This window comes from Portunus trituberculatus, chromosome 31, assembly GCF_017591435.1.
Source record: "Portunus trituberculatus isolate SZX2019 chromosome 31, ASM1759143v1, whole genome shotgun sequence".
Classification (NCBI taxonomy): Eukaryota; Metazoa; Arthropoda; class Malacostraca; order Decapoda; family Portunidae; genus Portunus; species Portunus trituberculatus.
In genome coordinates this window covers 27,643,564-27,668,681 of record NC_059285.1, presented here as the reverse complement: position 1 = coordinate 27,668,681, position 25,118 = coordinate 27,643,564, and the positions used below count along the sequence as shown (strand labels likewise).

General features: G+C 43.8%; 1 protein-coding gene and 1 long non-coding RNA gene across 2 annotated transcripts in view; one reads left to right on the top strand and one right to left on the bottom strand.

Moving 5' to 3' along the window:
* The window catches only part of LOC123511138 (probable glutamate receptor), a 41,058-nt gene that overhangs the window by 3,616 nt on the left and 12,324 nt on the right, over positions 1-25,118 (bottom strand). Inside the window, exons 3-6 of the mRNA XM_045266759.1 lie at positions 22,037-22,288; positions 21,120-21,157; positions 20,351-20,524; positions 97-308 (exon numbers count right to left, since the gene is read on the bottom strand). Coding sequence (XP_045122694.1) covers positions 97-308; positions 20,351-20,524; positions 21,120-21,157; positions 22,037-22,288 — 676 coding nt within the window. The remainder of the gene's footprint in view (positions 1-96; positions 309-20,350; positions 20,525-21,119; positions 21,158-22,036; positions 22,289-25,118) is intronic.
* LOC123511424 lies at positions 19,179-19,598 on the top strand. The gene is made up of 2 exons (XR_006676793.1): positions 19,179-19,350; positions 19,459-19,598. It is a non-coding gene; the product is annotated as an uncharacterized LOC123511424 (long non-coding RNA).

Here is a 25,118-nt window from a genome sequence, read left to right as displayed (position 1 = left end):
AGAAAAGTATATGAAAAGCAAACATATGAGTCAACTGTATTAAATCAAATTGAAATGAGAAAAAAAGTATAGTAAAATTCAGAAACGCAAACTTACCTTGCCCACATAATGCCCCTAAGACGATGAAGAAGGAGTCCGAGGCAGAAAGGTGTTCTTCGTCCAGGATGTTTGTTGCCGAAATGTAAAGGCCGATAACCAGTAAGATCATAGCACCAGCAAGAAATATCCATACATCTGAGCTAAATTCTTCTGAATAAATTGACCAAGTCTTGTCGTTGTTACTGGGTTGTCTGACGGTAAGCAGATAACTGCAGGGAAACGATATTGCAATACATGAGTTATAGTTCCATAACATGAATAGATTTAGTCTTCCAAGCATGATTAATTAGAACCTAAGTGATAAGAGAGATGCTCGACGAATCCTTCATGGAAAAAAAAAAAAAAAGAATTACACGAAGGACATATTCAACCGCTTTGACATCTGACTAAAATTCAGTGAAAAAAAAAAAGCATGGGAAGGTTACAGCGGCCTGAGGTAGCGAAGATGACGGTGGCAACGTTATTGACAGGTAATACTGCAGGTGGCTGCAATAAGGAAGTGCAGGTGGATGGCCTGACCAGAATTGAATTAGTTATAAGCCAATCAGCTGAGTCTCAAGCCTGCAGTCAACTTCCAGTCCAGCTCCAGTTAACACAGAAGAAGTAACAAGCGAGGGACGTCACCATTTTGCTATCTTATCAACACTGTCGTCGCGTCTCCGCTGTCACTCGTGTTGTGTAGCGCTGTTAAGTGTTCTAGCATTGTAAGTACTATGGAATCGTTCCTTGTATATCTGTAAATTCTGTACAGGTAAACTTGGGATTTATTTCCAGTGTCTCGTTACTTGCCTCTCTGTGGTCTTTATGAGTCAGCCAGTTACCATAGAGCGGTCCTGTATGTGCCGCGGTACTTGCGTTTGTGCGTGTCCCGCCCTCCTCTAGCCAACGTATTTACGCCTACGTCTTCCCGTGTGTGTTGCTGGCCTGCTCTTGGTCTCCTGGACAACCGCGGTGGTAAGTGGTCAAGTTCCTGTTGCGGCTGTGGAGGCTATGAGGACGGGCGTCGCAACGGTTACCAGGAGTTCGGGAAAAAAAGTGTGCCGGGCACGAACGCATTATGGCTGATTCAGTCAAGAAACAATGAAAGGCCGTAAGACAATAAGCAGGGATGGAAAAAAGATGCAAAATTTGATGACTGGGTTGACAAAGGAAACACGTGAAGTGATACGGAAAACACGTGAAATGAGGCAGAAGACAAGTAGGAGGTGGTACTGATAATAGACGAATGAGACATAAAACAAGTGAAGTGGCACTGAAATTGGACTTAATGCTGGAGTAGATGCGACTGGTAGCGGAAGAAGCAAGACAGTTCACACTGGAACATTGTGAGCTACTGCATTTTAACAAGAGAGCGAAGGACACATTAAGATCTAGAAGGAAGAAGTGAAGGAAGAGATGACGAGACTGGGGCGCTTTCTGGAGTAGCAGTCTGTTGGCGTATGGGGCTGGCCAGACTGTCCTGAGCCGGTACAGCAGGCTCGTCCCTACACATGCTCAGAACATGAGGACCTCGTCTTCTGTGGCTATACAGGTGGAAGGGGGCAGCTATGTATCCATGATAAGCGCCGCCTGAAGACACTGCTATCATACCGCTACAGTTTCTGCCGCCACCTCCCGCAGTAGCTGTCTCTCTCCGGTGTATATGTGGAGCATCTGTCCTGCACAAACAAGCAGAATTTGAAGAACAGGTGGCGTGGGAGGCGTACCAGCGCTCCAGCGTTGCAGCTGGTGGCCGGCCTGAACGAGCTAGTGCTGGAGATTCTGGCACACATAACGGCAAGCCAGTGAGCGTCGTACACCACAGTCGCGGAGGGGGGGTGGTTAAAATAAGGTGCCGCAACATCAGCGGTCATCTGGCGCCGCTACGAAATGTTAAAAAGACATGGTAATATTAGACATCGAAAAAAAAAAACTAACTAAAAGCAATTAAAAAATAAAAAAAAACTAAAAACAAAGTAAAATTCTGAAATCAAAACAAACTAAAATACAGTATACAAAAAAAGTAATAAAACATTAAAATATATATAATATAATCAAATAAAATTCACAACTTTGAGAGAAGTCCAGCTTCTCCCAAAAATCTAAAAACGTCATAGCCCTGGGCCAGGCACTCTGGTCCAAGGACCTTTGAGATATAATAGACACCGCTATCTCTACCGCGACAGCGGTAGAGGTAGCGGTGTCGTAATTCGATCAAACTAGGACACTCTACCAAAAGGTAGAGTGTCTTACATTTACCATCTTTTCTAAAACTTTACAAATGTAGGATGTCAAAGATATAGGACGATAGTTCGTAGCCTGGAGATTATCTTTCCCAGGCTTCGGAAATGGGAGAACAACTGCAACAGCCCAAGAAGATGGAAAGTCATCGGTATGCCAAATCATATTATAAAGATGTTATGAAAAGTTAAAAGCACGGTCAGACATGTGACGCAAAAAGGCATAAGGAATGTCGTTTGGACCAGGAGAAGAGTCATGACACTGAGACAAAGCAGTCCGCAACTCGGAAGCAGAGAAAGGGACATTATAAGATTCTCCTCTAGCGGAAGAAAAATTTATGCCGAGAGATTCCATTCTCTGGCGGTGACGTGCGCCTGGGGCTGCAGGATGCCTCTGGGAAACACTGGCAAAGTGCTCCGCGAAGATGTCGGCGACAGTCCTAGGGTCGCCCAGCAGACAACAAAACTGGTGGGGGAGGAGCAGAATACTTCTCAGCAATTCGGCGGACTTTGCTAAAGACATCCGTAAGAGGGGTGTGGGCATTAATGGAAGCCACATAAGCTTTCCAAGAGGCTCTTTGTGCCTCTTTAAAAACGCGGCGGGCCCGAGCTCGGCAGCGTCGAAAAGCTTCCAGGCACTGCGGATCCCCACGATGTTGCCGGAGACGAGAGAAAGCTGCCCGTTTCGCTTTCACAGCGTTTGTGCATGCTGCATTCCACCAAGGAACGGGACGCTTAGTAAAGCGACCGGACGCCCTGAAGAGCAGAATTGAGTTGCAATGGGAACAACAGGTATGTCATGACGTACAAGGATAGCTGTGCCACCGTGGTGGCCCTGGTCAGGGAAAGGAGTACTTAAATAGGCACGATAACCAGGAGGACTAGAATAAGTACTATCACCTAGCATAGTCTCTTGTAAAGCTACACAGGCTGGGGAGAACTGCGACAATAAAGCTCGGAGTTCCCCCCACGAGGCGCGAAGGCCTCTACAGTTCCACTGTAGAAGCTTGAAGATGACTATTTAGGTGCAGTGGACGGGCGAGCATTTTGAATGGGCTGCCCGTGACTCACCTGACTATAAATAATCAACCGACGAGAAGACACCGGGAGTTGAGATGTACCGGGTCGTTGGACCTCAGCCTTTCGGCCTACCGGTGAGTGATGCGAACTATCATTCACTCCTACCGGTCCTCGGAGGACGAGGATCAGGTAGGACTGCACGAAATTTCCGATACAGTGGGTCCACGAGGGACGGTTGTGACAATATCATCAGACGTCTCCATGCTAAGACCGTCCTCATCACAAGAAGCCCAATCTAAGACAGAGGATGTCGCAAGAGGCTGAACAGATATTACTGGAGCTACCCTATAGTCTTTCCACTATGAAGTCCGTTCAGGGCAGGGCACATTCTGGAATTCCCATGAGTGCGACGTTGCCAGTTCGACTCCCAATTATCAGATTAAGTACCAACCCACCACCCATCTGTTAATCTCTCTCTCTCTCTCTCTCTCTCTCTCTCTCTCTCTGTTATTATTATTATTATTATTATTATTATTATTATTATAATTATTATTAATATTATTATTATTATTATTATTATTATTATTATCATTATTATTATTTAGGTAGTGTGGAAAAAAGTCGAAATGAATAATAATAAATAATACTCCGTCGCCCGTCGTCGTCCATTTTCTCTCAAACTTTCAGAAAACCCCTTTTGTGTGTGTGTGTGTGTGTGTGTGTGTGTGTGTGTGTGTGTGTGTGTGTATATATATATATATATATATATATATATATATATATATATATATATATATATATATATATATATATATAAAACCCACATTTGGCGGGAAACCCGCCAACCGGGTAACTCTGGCCTGGCCTAACTTGACCCAGCGCCCAGCGGAGAGATGAAAGGGGACACCACCACCACCACCACCAACGTGGCAACATGGGAAAAAAACGCTGCCACATGCCATAGAATTTATGCAAATCGTCGTTATCATCGTAAACATAGACATCGTAAACATAGACGTAAACATAGACACTTTCAAACACCACATGGATGATAAATAAGAGAGAGGCACATGTATACCAATGTTGATTTGGCAGCATGGCTAGTTGTAAACGACCATACCTGAACGGGCTTCATAGAGTGGAAAGACTATAGTAGAGCGGTCTCTGGAGGACTCACGATTATGTGCATCTGGAGAAACTTTAGACTGCTTAGGCTGAGCTAAATCTAACGACTCCGCAGAGCCGCGGTGCCGTTTGGTCATGCTCTTTAAAAGCTTAGGCGATGCAGGAGGCAAATGGACATCCACTACATGGGTTAGTTTGGTCAAGTCCGTATTATTCTCGTCGCTTCTTGGAGGTGACTCAGTTGAGTCATCGGACAAAAGGGCAAACCTATTGGCCAAGTGAACAGAACCAACCGCCCCAACAGAGCGAGAGGTAGCAGAAGGGGTTGTCTTTGGACCGGCAGACTCAACTGAAGTGCGTGCGGAAAATGAAGCATAAGATGTCGCACCAGTACCGGCCTTCTGGCGGTACAGGAGTTCATGGGCGCTAAAGAGACTGATGACTGTAGAATGTCCTGCTCCAGGGTCATTGCCTGGAACGTACCTGGTGAGCATCACGGCAATGAAAACAATAAGCTGCGGCATTGCAATGCTCTTCTGAATGCGAGTCTAGTGCAGAGCAATTACCACATCGAGAAGCTTCTTTAGATGAACCCTAAGACTAATAGGCCCGACATTAACACGGTCAGGGAGGATGGACCCAAAAAAGGTGAGAAGGACCATGTTGGAGGAGTTCCTCATCTTAGTTGCCTTCTGGACTGAGGTAGGACACATTGCCAGTATTTCCTCGTCAGGAAAATCACACAGATCCTGACTGTACACACAACCTTTACTGTAATTAAAGGTGGGATGTGCCTTAATAGTCCCAAACATGCTGTCAGAAGGACATGGTAGATGTTGCAACATCCTTGCCTGCGTGATATCTTTCGCTCGCACGCGCATTCCCTTCCCATATTTCTTGAGGTTTCCCTCAGGAATCGTGCCGATTTCTTTAGCCAAGTACCGGGAGGCGTGGATGAAATTCCCGCACCCATTTCTGTAGTAGGCCACAAGCAAACGTGGAGGCGGGATCTGGCGGACTTCAGGAACTGAATTCTCTGAATAGTGGCCAAAAAAATTTTGGATGTACTCCGTGTCACTGTCCGAAATATTGCGAGAGAAGAGAAGTTCTGTCTTAAAGCCAGAGCCAGCAAGGGGCAGGGATGCTACATGCTCATAAGCCAGACGGGCTTCATCACATGACAGAAAAGTTACATAGCAGCGGTTAAAAGGAAAGTCCTTATCATAAACAAGTCGAATGCGAAGAACCGTGCCATACACCTTGAGAAGTGAGTGCAAGGCGTGATAAGAAAATGATGGGTTAACATTTACCATCATAAAGGAGGCTCTTTGTGCCTCTTTCAAAACGCGCCGGGCCCGAGCTCGGCAGCGCCGAAAAACTTCCAAGCACTGCGGATTGCCACGATGTCGCCGGAGACGAGAGAAAGCCGCCCGTTTCTCTTGCACAGTTTTAGTACATAATGCATTCCACCAAGGAACGGGACGTTTAGTAAAGCGACCTGACGTCTTAGGGATTGTCTGAAGCGCTACTGAAATAGAAAAAATCGGTAAAATAATCAACAGCCTCAGCACAAGTAGAAAAATCAGCCAGCGGACGGATAAAAGAGCTAAGGTCTATGAATTGAGGCCAATCTGCCTTCTCTAAAACCCAGCGTGGAAGCCGGGATTGTGGCTCAGAGTTCACAGGTGGTAATAAAATCGGAAAGTAGTCACTACCGTGTATATCCGGTAGGACCCGCCAATTAAAATCAAGGAAAGAATTAGATGTTCACAGAGAAAGATCGATAGCTGTAAAAGTCCCAGTAGGACTGTGAAAATGTATAACATCCCCAGAAATTAAAACCTCCAATCCCTTGTCCTCAATAAGAAAACAATTAAAACCCCACGAGGATTACTAGCACCTTCATCCAACAATGGGTGACGGCCATTAAAATCTCCATATAAAAGGAAAGGCGGAGTCAGCTGACGCACCAGCGGTCCCTGGAGGACTCACGGTCACATGCACCGGGAGAAACCTTAGATTGTTTAGGCTGAGCTAAATCTATCGAATCTGCAGAGCCGCGGTGCCGCTTGGTCAGGCCCTTCAAAGGTTTAGGCGATACAGGTGGCAAATGGACATCTACTACATGGGTTACTTTGGTCAAGTCCGTATTGTTTTCGTCACTTCTAAGAAATGACTCAACCGAGTCATTGGACAAAAGGGCAAACTTGTTAGTCAGATGAACAGGACCACACGCCCCAACAGAGCAAGAGGTAGCAGGAGGAGTTGTCTTCGGACCGGCAGACTCAGTCGAAGAATGAGCGGCCAATGAAGCATAGGATGTCTGGCGGTAGGATGAGCCTTAACAGTCTCAAACATGCTATCAGAAGGGTATGGGAGATATTGCAACATCCTCGCTTGCGTAAGATCTTTTGCTCGCACAAGCACCCCCTTCCCGTACTTCTTCAGATTCTCCTCAGGAATCGTGCCTATTTCTTTGGACAGGTACCGGGAGGCATGGATGTAATTCCCACGCCCATTTCTATAGTACGCCACAAACCAACGTGGAGGCGGGATCTGGCAGATTTCTGGAACTGAATTCTCTATATAGTTTTCAAAAACATTTGGGATGTAATCCATGTCACTCTGAAATATTACGTGACTGGAGAAATTCAGTTTTAAAACCAGAGCCGGCAAGGGGCAGAGATGCTACATTTTCATAAGCAAGACGGGCTTCATCACATGACAATAAAGTTACACAGCAGCGGTTAGATGGAAAGTCCTTATCATAAACCAGTCGAATGCGAACAACCGTACCATTCGTCTTGAGAAGTGAGTGCAAGGCGTGATAGGAAAATGATGGATTAACATTTACCATCAAAATGGAATCATATGCAGAAGAAATGCGATCCTCAGAAGAACTCCCAGAACATGAGACTGCTGCGGGAGGCTCTTGTGGAGGGGAATCCTCCTTCCCACTCAGACCTGAATATGACGTCTCGTTGGCCAGGTCAGCCACCTCACGAGAACCTCAATGTTTTTTGTGTTTTCCCATAAAAAAATAGTAACACAAAAGATTAGCCTCAAGGGCAAGGGGAACCACCTACTGGACTACAATGGGAGGATACGATGGCTGCCATGGACGGGGTACCTTGTCCCCATGCGGACTATTTAATTTAACCAAAAGAGTTTAAAACAAATCGTAAAATATCTAACACAAGTAAAAACGATAAAATTAATGGTAATTAAAAAACAAAATTCTACAATAATATACATAAAACATTAAAATACATATAATAAAATTAAATAAAATTCACAGCTTTGGGAGAAGGCCAGCTTCTCCCAAAAATCTAAAAACGTCATGGCCTTGGGCCAGACACTCTGGTCGAAGGACCTTTGAGATATAATAGACACCGCTATCTCTACCGCGACAGCGCCGTAACTCTATCAAACTAGGGCACTCTACCAATAGGTTTCCGCACAGTAAGCGGCACCAGGCAGTCATCACAGTAAGGTTGAGGGTCCCTGGTCAACAGGTACCTCTGTGTAAGGTACGTGTGACCTATAAGCAGTCGCGCCAATAAAGTCCGTAAACGTCGATCTCGAACATAGGTGTATGTCCAGTGAGGGAGAGAGGAAATAGTGATCTCTCCCATTTTCGAGGTTGCGACACCCGTTAGCCATCTCCTCTGCCAAATTGCTGCAACTCCCTCACGAATTAGAGGAAAGACATCTCGAAACGGAACAGACACAGGAGATGGAGCGCGATTTGCTGGCTCTTTAGCGAGGCGATCTGTGTGTTCATTCCCTGGAACACCAACGTGACCAGGGACCCAACAGAACCCAACACGATATCCTCGTTGTGTAAGAAGGTATAGCCACTCCAGGGCTGATAAAACCAAAGGGTTAAAGGATATAGTGCAAGAGAGAGAAGTAAGAGCACTGCGACAGTCACTAAAAATTGTAAAAGACGAAACCGGTAGAGTAGAAATTATTTGTAAAGCTATGACTATGGCAGACAGCTCCGCAGTAAAAACGGATGCCACTGAAGGAAGGCTGCCAGACCGATAAAAAGAGGGGAAAACCATACTAAATCCAACGCCTGCGTCGGATTTGAAACCATCAGTAAAAAAAAGGGATATCATCAGAATGCATAAAAAAGTGTTCTAAAAACCGTGTGTGGGACAGAGCTGGCAGAAAATCCTTTTTGCCATCCATGGCAGGGCATAATGACATAACAGGAAGCTGCCAAGAACCGACTGGTGGGAGCCGGAAAAAGTACACAGGAGTGGGGTCAATAGATAACTCAGCCATGAGGTTTGCAACTCTAAGGCCAAAAGGTTTAGGGAGACTCGGTCGAGTGACATTTGCCTGCGAACGCGAGTCCCGCAACATTGACAGACAAGGGACAGAATCGGGAAGACGGTGGGTGCGAAACCAACACCGGAGCATCGAAGATATAGGACGGTAGTTCGTAGCCTGGAGATTATCTTTCCCAGGCTTCGGAAATGGGAGAACCACTGCCACAGACCAAGAAGATGGAAAGTCACCGGTATGCCAAATCATATTATAAAGATTTAAAAGAAAGTTAAAAGCACTGTCAGACATGTGACGCAAGAAGGCATAAGGTATGTCATCTGGCCCAGAAGAGTCGTGACACTGGGACAAAGCAGTCCGCAACTCGGAAGCAGAGAAACGGACATTATAAGACTCCCCTCCAGCGGAAGAAAAGCTTATGCCGAGAGATTTCATTCTCTGGCGGTGACGTGCGCCCGGGGCTGCAGGATGCTTCCGGAAAACACTGGCAAAGTGCTCCGCAAAGAGGTCGGCGACATTCCTAGCGTCTGCCACCGTTCGCCCAGCAGACAACAAAATTGGTGGGGAAGGAGCAGGATACTTCCCAGCAATTCCACGGACTTTGTTGAAGACATCCGTAAGAGGGGTGCGGACGTTTATGGAAGAGACATAGGCTTTCCACGAGGCTCTTTGTGCCTCTTTCAAAACGCGGCTGGCCCGAGCTTGGCAGCGCCGAAAAGCGTCCAGGCACTGCGGGTCCCCACGATGTTGCCGGAGACCACCAATGAACGGGACGCTTAGTAAAGCGACCTGACGTCCTAGGGATTGTCTGAAATGTTAAAGAAATAAAAAAATCGGTAAAATAATCTACAGCCTCAGCACAAGTAGAAAAGTCAGCCAGCGGAAGGATAAAAGAGCTAAGGTCTGTGAATCGACGCCAATCTGCCTTGTCTAAAACCCAGCGTGGGGGCCGGGACTGTGGCTTAGAGTTCACAGATTCTAATAAAATCGGAAAGCGGTCACTACCGTGTAAATCCGGTAGGACTCGCCAATTAAAATCAAGAAAAGAATTACATATACAAAGAGAAAGATCGATAGCTGTAAAAGTCCCAGTAGGACTGTGGAAATGTGTAACACCCCCAGAATTTAAAACCTCCAATCCTTCATCCTCAATAAAAGAACCGATTAAAACCCCACGAGGATTATTAGCACCTTCATCCCACAATGGGTGACGGCCGTTAAAATCTCCCAAAAAAAGAAAAGGCGGAGTCAGCTGACGCTCCAGGCAGTCAAGCTCATCCCTGGAGACAGGAAGCCGAGGAGGGAGATATAAACTGCAGATGGTGTCCAATCGTCCCATAAAGACCTTAACAGCAACCACCTGAAGGGGAGAGTTAAGTTGTACCGGGATATCAGGTATATCCTGACGGACTAGAATAGTTATGCCTCCATGGTGGCCTTGGTCAGGGAAAGGAGTGTTAAAAAAGGCACGATAGCCAGGAGGACTAGAATAAGTACTATCACCTATCATAGTCTCTTGTAGAGCTACACAGGCTGGAGAGAACTCCGACAGCAAAGCTCGGAGTTCCCCCCACGAGGCGCGAAGGCCTCTACAGTTCCACTGTAGAAGCTTGAAGACAACCATTTGGGTGCAGTGGACGGGCGAGCCTTTTGAAGGGGCTGCCTGTGACTCGCCTGACTAGAAATATTCAAGCGACGAGAAGACATCGGGAGTTGTGTTGTTCCAGGTCGTTGGACCGCTGCCTTTCGGCTTACCGGTGAGTGATGCGACCCATCATCACACCTACCGGTCATCGGAGGACGAGGGTCAGGCTGGAATGCAATTTTTGACACAGTTGGTCCACGAGGGGCAGCTGTGACAATATCTTCATCATCTCCTCATCACAAGAAGCCCAATTTGAGACAGAGGATGTCACATAAGGCTGAGCAGAAACTACTGGAGCTACCCTAACAGAGCGGTCCCTGGAGGACTCACGAGCGTGTGCACCGGGAGAAACCTTAGATTGCTTAGGCTGAGCAAATTCTATCAACTCCGCAGAGCCGCGGTGCCGTTTGGTCATGCCCTTCAAAGGCTTAGGCGATGGAGGAGGCAAATGGACATCAACGATATGGGTAAGTTTGGTCAAGTCCGTATTATTCTCGTCGCTTCTTACAGGTGACTCAACTGAGTCGTCGGACAAAAGGGCAAACCTCTTGGCCAAATGAACAGGACCACCCGCCCCAACAGAGCGAGAGGTAGCAGGAGGAGTTGTCTTCGGACCGGCAGACTCAGCCAAAGAGCGAGCGGCCAATGAAGCATAAGATGTCGCACTAGTACCGTCCTTCTGGCGGTAGAGGAGTTCATGGCGGGCGCTACCGAGGTTGATAAATTGACTATTGACAAGCTGTAGAATGTCCTGCTCCAGACGATACCTGGGGCATTGCCTAGAACGTACCTGGTGAGCATCACGGCAATGGAAACAATAAGCTGCACCATTGCAATGCTCCTCTGAAAGTGAGTCTAGTGCAGAGTAATTACCACATTGGGAAGCTTCCTTACACGAGCTTTTGCCGTGACCGTAGCCATAGCATGAGAAGCACTGAAGAGTGCGAGAAACAAAACGCCCTACTGTTACGGCCCGCCCGTAACATGCATTACTACCATCACCTCCTCCGCTTGTTACCTCGTTCGCCACCTCTCCGCCTCCCCTTCCACGTCACCGTCTCGTGAACCTTCCACGCCACCGTCTCGTGAACCTTCCACGTCACCGTTTCATGAAGCCCCGCTACTGTCCCGAAGTTGGATTCACGCGGCCCCTTTCGACTCAACCGAAAGTGTTGAGCCAGCTCTTGGTTTTCTGGATTGGCAGTTGAGATCCAAGCCTCAACCAGTGAACACAACGCCTCTTGGTTCTGCCGTGGGATCAACCATCACCCAGCATTTCACCACTGCGACACCGCATAAGTATCACTTCCCCTCGTCCGTGTTTTCCACATTGCCTCTATATAGGATTAGGATTATTGTTAGGTATTAAGTTGGGTTCTTTATTGTTGTATTTATTACTGTGTTATATGTATATGTGTATGTCATTTTCCTGTGTTTCATGTTATATATCTGTGTTTCATGTTTCTTGTTATATATGTGTCAATTTCATTATGGGTTATTAAAGTAGCTTTTTAAAGTGACCCCCTTTTGCATTTCCTCACCAGTTGAACCTGCAGTGTTTTTTTATTGTTATTGTTCACCGGCTCTCCGATGCCAATCTTACCAGTTTAACCGGTGAACGTAACAATTGGCGACCGTGACAGGACCATTATAACCCATGTTCAGTGTTCCATTTTTCCAGTGACTTTTTTCTGTGATTGCTTGTGTTTCTGTGGTGTTGTGACTCTGATGTGTTTTTTCTGTGACTTACTCTGCGTGTGGTTTAAATTTACCTTTGTGCGATCAAGTGGCTCCTTTTGGGTTAAACGTGCTTCGTGACTTTCATTGGTATCGCATAGCAGTGGTAGAGCAGGAAACCAGGTAGAAAGGCGTGTTCACCGATAGCACTTATCTCTATTTTTGCACATAGGCAGGTGTGTAATAAGTGTTATCCAAGTGTTGGGATCATCATATGTTCATGCGAACCCTCAATGCCCTCACTTCGCGGATCATTTTCTCGCTAGTTAGAATCGGCCATTTTAACTAGTCTCTCAGACTAATCCGCCTCCTTATCAATAACAAGTCTCAGTACAATTCGCTCCTCACACTCAAGTCTCGTAACTAGAGTAATCCGGATCCCTCTTAATGCCGTAACTCTCTAGTTTACCCCTCATTAGTGATTGTACTCATAAGTGTTTACTTAAGTATAATCTAGGTAATTTCAAGGTTGCCTTTATTATCACTCTGCCAAGTTCCTCACTTAAGTAATTCGCTTATCATTTTTTTGTTGTGGTTTAACATCTATTTAATATGGCTTCCGCTCAGTTTAACGTTGAAGATTTTGTGCCGACCCTTCTCTGGAACAACTTAAATATGCTAATATAAAGAAGGACCAATGGAAAGCCATCGCTAAACATTTTGATGTTCCCATCACGTCTCAGATGACTAAAGAGGTCATTAAGAATGTAGTTGTTGAACATCTAGTGCAAGAAGGTCAGTTGCTAGGAAATGCCATAGAAGAGTTAACTCCCATGTCAGCCTCTACGAGGACTATAATACACAGTCCCCAGGAAGAACAGGATAAGAGTAGGATAAGTCAATGGGAAATTGAGAAGCTTAAACTAGAATACCGGATGCATGAAAGACAAATGCAACTACAGGAAAAACAAATGCAACTACAGGCAGAAAAAGAAGATAAAGATAAAGAGAGAGAATTTCAGTTACAACTTAGAAGGCAGGAGAAAGAGTTAGAAATTCAGGAGTTAGCCCTACGAAATGACGCTAAGTTTAGAGGGAAGAAATAGATATAAAGAAACAGTTAGCAAGCTTTAATCCTGCTACAGCTGCTCCGCTAGTTCCCCCTTTTGATGAATCTGATGTTGACGGGTCATTTCGCGCTTTTGAGAGCATTGCTAATAGGAATAAATGGCCCAAGGATCAGTGGGTGTCTCTCCTTGTCCCTAAGCTAGTAGGAAAAGCTTATAGGGTATACAACGGCCTTAGTGATGAGGTAGAATATGAAGAGATCAAAGGTAACATTCTAGACGCCTACTCTATCACTTCTGATGGATACAGACAGCAGTTTCGAAAGTATGTGAAACCAGAGTCTCACACCTATGTTGAATTCGCTAGTGAGAAACTAAGACAATTTAAGAAATGGTTAGCCGCTCTTAACATTACCACCTTTTCGGAGTTGCTCAATCTAATGGTCCTGGAAGAATGGAAGAACAAGTTACCATTTAATATTCTGAGGCATGTGGAAGAACGGGAGAGAGTGAGCTTATGTCTGCCGCTAAAGTGGCTGATGCGTTTGCTTTGTTGATGGGATCCCTGGGTAGTAGAGGTCGTGGTTCACTGTCTAATGTTAGGTCCTCCTTTGGGGAAGGTTTTGGGGGCGGGTGGTAAGCCAACCGGATTCTCGCCAAATGCATATAATTCCCCCTGGTGTACATACTGTAAGAAGCCAGGTCACACGATCCAGAAATGTAGACACCCAAATTGCAAGGGTTCTCAACGTCAATTTTCTTTTGTGTCCCCTAGACCTAACACATTTGAGAACAAGAAACCAGTGGCCCTAGCTAACCCTGTCAACTCTCCTCTAGAACTTTATGACTCGTACATGTATCAAGGTAAAGTGTCCTGACTGATGGTAAAGACAAGGCAATAAATATCAAGGTTCTGCGTGATACAGGTGCTGCCCAATCCATCTTAAGGAAGATGTCATCCCTAACATCAAACAGGCTTTCACTGGGAGAAGGTGATCCTTACAGGTCTCGAATCACAGCTCTCCTATCCTTTGGCTAATATTAGCTTACAGTGCCCGTTCATTTCAGGAGAGGTTGAGGTAGCCATTAAACCTGGTGAACTGCCAGTACCGGGGGTACATCTTGTACTGGGTAATGATCTTGCGGGTAACTTGGCTGTTCCAAACTTAATTGTTCTTGATTCTCCCTTAACAGAAAGTCCCACTAAGACCCTGGACGAAACATCCCTCACTTCTTCCCAGTGTGTGCAGTCACCAGGTCTCAGTCCAAGTCCCCTGCCCTTTCATCACCTCCTCCACCAATGATTGCCTCTACTGACAACTTGTATAATAACATAATTTCAAAGGAGAATTTGATTAATGCTCAGGAACAGGATCTCACTTTGGCTAAGATCAGACATGTGGCCAGTGAGACAAAGGATATGTCTAAATTGCCTTGTTTTTATTATCAGGAAGGAGTCCTGATGCGTGCCTACAGACCTCCTGAACTGAAACAACTAGACACCTGGTCAGAAACACATCAAGTTGTCATCCCTTGTCTGTAAGACCAGCCATTATAGAACTAGCTCATGATGGATTGTCAGGTCATCTAGGCATCCAAAAAACCTACAAGAAGGCTCTTCAACATTTTTTTGGCCAGGAATGAAAAAGGATGTGTCACACTATGTAAAACATGTCATATATGTCAAGTTGTGGGTAAGCCTAACGAACGCCTTGTGCCAGCTCCTCTGACGCCTATTCCAGTTCAGACGGAGCCCTTCGAAAAGATCATACTAGACTGCGTAGGGCCCTTACCCAAAACCAAACGAGGGAATCAGTATTTGTTAACCCTCATGGATCCCACTACCAGGTACCCTGAAGCATTCCCTCTTAAGAACATCACATCAAAGACCATTGTAAAACATCTAATACATTTTTCACCTCGGTAGGAATTCCAAAACAAATTCAGTCTGACAAGGGTAGCAATTTCACTAGCCATTTTTTCCAACAGATAGTGAATGAGCTAAACATCGACCATGTTACCTCCTCGGCTTACCACCCCAATCCCAAGGCTGTCTGGAGCGGTTTCACCAAACATTAAAATCCATGATGAAGAAGTATTGCTTGGAGCATCAAGGAGACTGGGATGAAAGTATTTCTTTCCTTCTCTTCGCTTTAAGAGAATCTCCTCAAGATTCTTTAGGTTACTCCCTTTGAATTACTCTATGGTAGACAGATCAGGGGCCTCTCAAAATATTAAAGGATCAATGGTTTACTCAAAATACTCCTTCAAGCCCCAGTGTGTCTGACTACATCAGTAACCTTAAGAATAAAATCAGTGAAGTCAGATCTTTTGCTAAATCAAACTTCCTCAAATCTCAAACTAAAATGCAACAGAATTCTCTTCCCAAATCTGTCATGAGAAGTTTCAAACCAGGAGACAAGGTTTTACTTTTCTCCCCACTCCAGGCAATGCTCTTCACAGTAAGTTCATGGGACCTTATGTTGTGGCTCAAAACTAAGTCCATTAAATTATGTGGTCCACACTCCTGACCGTCGTAAGGATTCCCAACTTGTTCATATTAATCTAATGAAACCTTACCACTCCAGAGAACCAGAGGACGACTTGTCTCGCGCTGTACCTGTATGTCTGATAGGAAGGAGTCTGGTCCTGTGCCCCCCGAGGAAGAGTCCGACATCGAATTCCTCTTCTTGTCACCTAAAGGACGCCCCTCAAACAGCCAAATCATGTCCAACCTTGATGAGGTGTTTCTTTCCTTAACACCTTCACAACAGTCTGATCTTAAAAGTTATTGCCAGACTCCTACCCATTGCCCTTGATAGAGGACCTTATAGATAGTATAGGAGTAGCCAAATTTGTAACCACTATAGACTTGCTTAAAGGTTACTACCAGATTCCCTCTCGGACGAGGCCCAAATAATATCCGCCTTCATCACTCCCTTCGGACTATACCAATACACAGTGATGCCCTTTTGATTGTCTAATGCTCCTGCCACCTTCCAGAGGGCTATAAATTACATAACTCAGGACTTGAGGGCAACATCTACTTCACCGACCTGTTCCTGGGCGGCACCTTCCTCACCTACGGCACGGAGGTCATCAACTTCCCTGACATGGACCCCGAGAAGCGCATCGATCCCATGACACGCATCTTCCCCAGAGTCACCAAGTGCACCTTCAGGAAGTTCGGCCCTTCGGGAACCATCGAGACCCACGACACCATGTGTGTGCTGGCGGGTAACATCATCAACGAGAAGATCTACATTTTCATCTGGTTCTGGCTGGTCTCTCTCACCACCATCACCGATGTCTGGCTCGTGTATCGCCTCCTCGTCATCGTCTCCTCCGATGTGCGCTTCAAGCTTCTGCAGGTTCTTCCTTTGCGAGGTGCTGTGTCTGGTGGTGGGGCGTGGACAACATCATCGCCGACGCCTTATCAAGATCTCCGTCTCACCTCCTTCATGAGCCCATTACGGAGGTCTTAGGGGGGAGGAAATGTTACGGCCCGCCCGTAACATGCATTACTACCATCACCTCCTCCGCTTGTTACCTCGTTCGCCACCTCTCCGCCTCCCTTCCACGTCACCGTCTCGTGAACCTTCCACGCCACCGTCTCGTGAACCTTCCACGTCACCGTTTCATGAAGCCCGCTACTGTCCCGAAGTTGGATTCACGCGGCCCTTTCGACTCAACCGAAAGTGTTGAGCCAGCTCTTGGTTTTCTGGATTGGCAGTTGAGATCCAAGCCTCAACCAGTGAACACAACGCCTCTTGGTTCTGCCGTGGGATCAACCATCACCCAGCATTTCACCACTGCGACACCGCATAAGTATCACTTCCCTCGTCCGTGTTTTCCACATTGCCTCTATATAGGATTAGGATTATTGTTAGGTATTAAGTTGGGTTCTTTATTGTTGTATTTATTACTGTGTTATATGTATATGTGTATGTCATTTTCCTGTGTTTCATGTTATATATTTGTGTTTCATGTTTCTTGTTATATATGTCAATTTCATTATGGGTTATTAAAGTAGCTTTTTAAAGTTACCCCCTTTTACATTTCCTCACCAGTTGAACCTGCAGTGTTTTTTTTTATTGTTATTGTTCACCGGCTCTCCGATGCCAATCTTACCAGTTTAACCGGTGAACGTAACACCTACCCTAAGGTTGATAGGACCGATATGAACACGGTCAGGAAGGGTTGAACCAAAAAAAGTGAGAAGGACCATGTTGGAGGAGTTCCTCATCTTAGTCACCTTTTGCAGAAAAGTAGGACACATTGATAGTATTTTCTCCTGTGGAAATTCATAAAGGTCTTGACTATAAACACAACCTTTGCTATAATTATTGGTGGGATGAGCTTTAACAGTCTCAAACATGCTGTCAAAAGGGCATGGGAGATGTTGCAACATCCTCGCTTGTGTAATATCTTTAGCTCGCTTTAGCACTCCTTTACCATATTTCTTGAGGTTTCCCTCAGGAATAGTGCCGATTTCTTTGGCAAGATACCGGGAGACATGAATGAGGTTCCCACGCCCATTTCTATAGTACGCCACAAACCAACGAGGAGGCGGGATCTGGCGGACCTCAGGAACTGAATTCTCTATATAGTTTTCAAAAACATTTGGGATGTAATCCATGTCACTGTCTGAAATATTACGTGACTGGAGAAATTCAGTTTTAAAGCTATGGTTGGCAAGGGACAGAGATGCTACATGTTCATAAGCTAAACGGGCTTCATCACATGACATAAACGTCACATAGCAGCGGTTAGAAGGAAAGTCCTTGTCATAAACCAGTCGAATGCGAACAACCGTGCCATACGCCTTGAGATGTGAGTGCAAGGCGTGATAGGAAAATGATGGGTTAACATTTACCATCAAGAGGCAGTCATATGCAGCAGAAACGCAACCCTCAAAAGAACTCCCAGAACAGGAGACTGCTGTGGGAGGCCCTTGTGGAGGGGAATCCTCCTTCCACTCAGACCTGAAGATGACGTCTCGTGGGCCAGGTCAGCCACCTCACGAGAATCTGAAGATTTCTTGTGTTTTCCCATAAAAAAAAAAAAAAAAACAGCTACACAAAAATTGGCTCCAGGGGCAAGGAAACCACCTACTGGGACTACAATGGGAGGGAGCGCTGGCTGCCGTGGACGGGGTACCTCGTCCCCATGCGGACCAGTCGTTTTAAAAAAAGGTCCCACATGATACGAAAGTTTGTCCACGACAGAGCTGAGACCCCCTTCCCAAAGCATCCCAGCCTGGACACCCAACCATCCAGCACAGGACGGCCCCTACTGGGCGATCCCTCCATCGGGTGGCTCCGCTGGTCCACTGGCAGCTTACGTAGGAACCATTTAGTCTTGCCCCTCACTGGCGACCTTACTAGCATGGGTATCCCTGTCCCCCTCGAAAGGACAGAGCAGGGGCCTAAGCCCCCTCTAGTCTAGCTCGCCAGGTCGCAGGGGCACGCAAGCTCCCCCCCCCACCACAAGGGGGTTCCCATCTAAGGGGGTCTTCAATAACACTTAGCTGTCCCCATTTTCTACACTGAATATCCTCGGTTTGTCCTTTACTCATAATGTAAACTGGAAACTTTACATCTTATCTTTTGCTAAAACAGCTTCTATGATGTTTGGCTTCGTCACCAGTTTTTCTAACCCCTCCAGATACAAACTTTGTACAAGGTCCATATTCGTCCTTGTATGGAGTATTCTTCGTATGTTTGATACGTGTTCCACTCACACAGTTTTGTTAGATAGGGTAGAATCAAAAGGTTTTTGTCTCATTAATTCCTCTCCTCTGACTGACTGTCTTCAGTCTCTTTCTAAGCTCCGGAATGGTGCATCTCTTGCTATCTCCTCTATCTCATGCCTCTCTTCCTATTGTGACCTATCTGCATATTTTGGGAGGCATTAGCGTAGTAGATAAGACGATGATCCCAGGGCCGCGTTCCGTTGGGGACCGTATGGCGTACAGTATGGCATACTTCCCCCGAATCGGGGGGGACCAGCATAGGGCTCGCCTTGCGGGAGCGTGCGGGACCTTGCGCTCCTCGGAGGTGAATGCTTGGCGGTGTCTGGCAACTATTGTTTATCAACAAACCGCAGACGTCCGCCGCTTCACCACTATATTATCAGTGTGGGGGATGTAAATGCTATTTTGACAGCTTATGCGACGTCACAGAACATCAAAAACAATGTGGTAAGTCTGTTATCCCTTGTAGAATGCTGGAATAAGGCAATATGACGAAAATATTAGTATTTATAGCAATAAAAGACGGTGTTATATGTGTCGCATTTCTTCACACAGCCTCTGAGGCAGAAGAGACAGCCTCTACCGCCATGGTAGCTGCTGCAGAGGCCCCTCCAGCACCTGTGGCTGCAGGGACAGTTTCCCTTTGCATTCGAAAGTGTTCTATAAGTCTTTCCCGGAGTAAAGAGGCACTATCATCTCTGCATAGTCCTTGACCCTCACAGGACTTGGCGGCCTATCATCTCCCTCTTCTCCTTGCCTTGGCAACCTCTCTTCTCCCTCTTCCTCTTGCCTCAGCAATATTTCCTCCTCTCGTGCTAAGAGGAGCTCTGCAGCGTCCAACAGAGGGTCTTTTGCGAGCTCTTGAGCGAGGAGGAGGAGAGCAGCTTGGACGGCCATCTTTGTCAACAATACCCGTATGGCTTGCGCGTTCCCTTGCGTTCCGTTGGGGTTGCGGGGGCAGCGTGCTAACTTCCAACGGAACGCAGCCTATATATATATATATATATATATATATATATATATATATATATATATATATATATATATATATATAGAGAGAGAGAGAGAGAGAGAGAGAGAGAGAGTACCAGTACAAATAATATATATTAATAGAATTCCCATCTTAAGAATGTTCATCGGATATGCAAGTTTTTTTCTTTTTATTTTCAATAGTGAAAAGCGCAAACATCAGTAACGCAATGTATTGAGAAATTTAAAACTCATTGTGGCACTCTTAAAATTTTCGTCCCTAGTCCAGCATTTCCCACTATGTACTAAGCTCTTAAGATGTCCATTAGCAAACTATAATGTAGTAGTGGCAGCATGACTCTCTCGAAATACAATCTTCTGATAGAAGAGATCAGAGCGAGAAATCAAGATAATAAATCTGAATTTGATTAAAAATAAATCTGAATTTGATTAAAATAAACATATTTATGGTGTTTACTCGGTATCAGAAATGGGTAAAAGGAAGTCAACAGCTGAGCGGCGTTCCGGTGTAGCATCTAAAGCCGCAAGAGCTATGGCGGCTGCCCCTCTGTACACCTCTCCCACCATTCCCGTCCAAGTACCATCATCTATACTTCCCCACTGGCGGTCGACTGGGAGTCTGCATGAAAATCTGGCAAATAAAATACAATATCATATTAATGTATTAATAAAATATGAAATTGAAAATTTTATTCATTACTTTTAGCAAAATTCAAGAACCGTAAAAATACTTTAAATACTGCAACATCTTTGCATGTCAGAATCTATTTGTTTGTATATATATATATATATATATATATATATATATATATATATATATATATATATATATATATATATATATATATATATATATATATATATATATATATATATATATATATATATATATATATATATATATATATATATATATATATATATATATATATATATATAGATAGATAGATAGATAGATAGATAGATAGATAGATAGATAGCTTTATTGTCACATTGGATACAAAATACAATGTGAAATTTGTTTTGGCAATTGAACTCATCCACTTGTTAAGACTATAATATAATTTATACATTAAAAACTTAAAATTAAAGTGTGCTAATTACAGTACCATGATCACGCACTACATCTGTGTACTTCATTGTTATATTTATTTACCATACATATCAAGTCCTTAAATGGTTATATAGTTTTATACTCTTGGGAATAAAAGACTTTTTATACCTACTTGTGTGTTGCGTAGGGAGTGCTAATCTCCTGCCTGGTCTGAGAAAGTTATAATGATAGTTAAGCGGGTGATTTACATCTTTCATGGTCTTATCTACCTGTTTTCTTACTTGTCTGTTGTACAGTTCATCCACTGACAAAAGTGTTTGCCTGTAGTCTACCTGCGGTCTTCACAATCTTTTCTAATTTATTCTTGTCTCCACATGTTAATTTTCCATACCATGTGGCAATTGAGAAATAGAAGATTGATTCAACTACAGACTTATAGAATAAAGACAATATAGTTCTATCTACATGAATGCTCTTTAATATTCTTAAAAAATGAATACGCTGTTGACATTTTTTGTAAACTTGCTGTGTATTTGCGGATCCTGTTAATTTCAATTAATCTAATTTAATTATTCTAATGCCTAAGTATTTGTATATTCGTGGACTCTTTCAACATATTCGTTTGCTATTATAATTTTTGTCAGGTACATGCTTGTTTACTCTAAAATCTATCAACATTTCGTTTGCTTTCTTTACATTGAGGGTTAGGAAGTTATTGTTACACCAATCAACAAAATGATCAAACTGATTAAAAAATTTGGTTGAATTATCACTATTCATTTTGCCTACTATTGCAGTATCATCCGCATATTTTATGATCGAACAGCTATGGTAGTTGCTTTTGCAGTTATTTGTGTACGAAGTAAATAGCAGCGGTGAAAAGATACACCCTTGTGGAGCCCCTGTGTTAGTTAATATGATGTTAGATTTAGCATTATTTAACTTGGTATATTGAGACCTTTGTGAAAGATAACTATTTTTCCATAAAATTAGGTTACTGTTGACATTCAATTCTTTTAGTTTGTTTAGTAATACATGTGGCTGGATTGTAATAAAAGCGCTGCTAAAATCAATAAATAGAATTCTGACCTGTGAGTTTCGGTTCTCTAAATGATCACAAGTTCGATGAAGCAAGGTTAAGTTGGCATCCTGAACACTCCTACCCTGGCAATAGGCAAATTGTAAATTATCTCTTAACGTAGCAATGCTTATACAAATAAGTTTCTTCACAATGTGTTCCAGACATTTCATGATAGCTGATGTTAAAGCTACAGGTCTAAGGTCATTAAATTCCTTTAGGTGGTTGCATTTAGGAATAGGGATTATCTCCGGGACTGTACTCTGATCAAAAGAAGCTTGAAAAATTTTACTAATTGGGTCTGCAAGTTGCTCAGCACAAGATTTCAGAAGTTTAGAACCAATTTTGTCAGGCCCACTTGCTTTTCCGCATTGTATACTTTTCAAAGAATTCATTGTATCTTCCCTAGTTACAGTTATTCGCTCTTCATTGACATTCCTAATCATTGGCAAAATATTCTCACGTTCTTCCATAAAATCCTGCATATCAAACCTAGCATAAAATGCGTTCAAACAATTTGCGTACTGCTGAACATTTGGTGGGTCAATTAAGGGTTGCTTCTTTTTAGAGCCACACAGTAGTTTTACTCCACTCCAAGCACCTTTTGATTTATTTGACGAATAAATTTTCAATTTTAATTTTATATGAATGTTTAGCATCTATTACTTTCTTATTTAATTGATTTTGTATTCTCCTTTGTATATGGTCACCATTTATGAAAGTTCTCCTCTTTTCATTCAATAACGCTTTGATGTCAGAATTTATCCATGGTTTATTATTAGGATATATAATAACTTCCTTAGTTGGGACAATCATATCGGTACAAAAATTAATATATGAATTAAAAACATCTACATTTACATTAATATCGTCATCCTCATCATACAGTATATCCCAATCGGTACAATCAAAACAACCTTGGAGACTAACCATATGCTCCCTCCGTACTCCAATCCCGTATACTAATATTCTCATGTGGTTTACATTTAAGAGTTTGCTTATATGTGGGAGCCAAAAGTACCATATTGTGGTCAGAATTTCCTAATTTTGATTTCTGATAAGAGCAATAACTATTTCTTATGTTGCAGTACATTTTGTCTAAAATATTATTACCTCTCGAGGGGCAAGTAACAGTTTGCTGATACAAAGGTACACTTGGTTGAAAATTACAGTGGTTAAAATCACCTAGCACAATCATAATTCCTTCCGGATTAGCATTCTCGTATTTGTTAACACAGTTTAGTAATAATTCATTTGCTCTTTCCTCGTTTGCATCAGGCGGGATATACACATTTATAATTGTCACATTATTAAATTCACGCGGAAGGTAGAAGGGCCTACATGTAATTACTAGAAATTCCAGGTCATCACAACAGAAACGCTCCTTGACATTAATTACCTTCTATCATTTACATACACCGCTACTCCTCCTCCTCTCTGCTTCGCTACCTCCTTCTTATCTCCCCTAACTAGCGAAAAACCGTCAACACTCACAGTTACATCATCATCCTGGTCTTGCAGCCACGTTTCAGTTATTGCAATGAAGCTGCTCTCCCGGAAATCCCTTATATATTTACAGTTTGCAGAAAATTCGTCTATCTTGTAACGCACTGATTGTACATTACCGAAGAGTATTGTAGGTAGTGGTGTCCAGATGCCCCGCCTCCTCAGTTTCGGCCTGACTCCGCCTCTCCTTCCACGTTTCCTGTGAAATTTCTTTTTCGTGAATTAGTTGTTTTGTATTTCATCCCGGCTGTTTTAAGCTTCATATAGCCGCCTCAGGTTGGTTAAAAGGAACGGTCGTGACGGTATATCCATTGTAGGTCGTAGATCTAGGAGTGATTGGCGGCCGTACTTGTAAACAAAGTCGTCTGTGTTTCCTGCGGTACATCGTGATCGATGGATGGATGGATTTTAATTTTTTGGCGCCGAAACAATAATGGTCATATGGCGCCGGTACAAAAAAAGAAAATGAAACTAACATGTATATATATATAAAAACAACAACAACAACTAATTAAAATTCATTAAAAACAATTCAGTAGAAGGGTAAAAAACTAAAAATAATATAAAACTAAAACTAAATAGAACTTAAAACTTAAAATACATAGCAGTTAAAAACAATATTGTAGCTAAAAACTAAAAAAAGACAATAAAACAAAAAAAAATTTAAAATACATATAATAAGATATGAATAAAATTCATAGCTTTGGGAGAAGCAAAAACTTAAAAAACTTTTGTCATGGCCCTGGGCCAGACACTCTGGTCCAAGGACCTTTGAGATATAATAGACACCGCTATCTCTACCGCTACAGCGGTAGAGGTAGCGGTGTCGTAACTCGGTCAAACTAGGGCACTATACCAACAGGTGCCGCACGGTGAGCGGCACCAAGCAGTCATCACAGTAAGGTTGAGGGTCCCTGGTCAGGTGTTACCTTTGTGTAAGGTACTTGTGACCTATACGCAGTCGCGCCAATAAAGTCTGTGCACGGCGATCACGGACATCGGTGTATGTCCACTGAGGGAGTGTTGAAGTAGTGATCTCTGCCATTTTCGAGGTTGCGACCATCTCCTCTGCCAAATTGCTGCAACCGCCATACGAATTACATGAAATACATCTCGAAACGGAACAGGGGAAGGAGATGGAGCGCGACTTACTGCCTCTTTAGCGAGGTGGTCTGCGTTTTCATTCCCTGGAACAGCAACGTGACCCAACAGAACCCAACACGATATCCTCGTTTGGTAAGAAAATATAGTCACTCCAAGGCTGATAAAACCAAAGGGTTAATTGTAAAAGACGAAACAGGAAGAGTAAAAATTATCTGTAAAGCTAGGACTATGGCAGACAGCTCCGCAGTAAAAACGGACGCCACTAAAGGAAGGCTGCCACACCGATAAAAAGAGGGGAAAACCACACTAAACCCAACGCCTGCGTCGGATTTGAAACCATCAGTAAAATCAGGAATATCATCAGAATGAGTAAAAAAGTGTTCTAAAAACCGTGAGTGGGACAGAGCTGGTGGAAAATCCTTCTTGCCATCAATGGTAGGAGGGCATAATGACACAACAGGAAGCTGCCAACAACCAACTCGT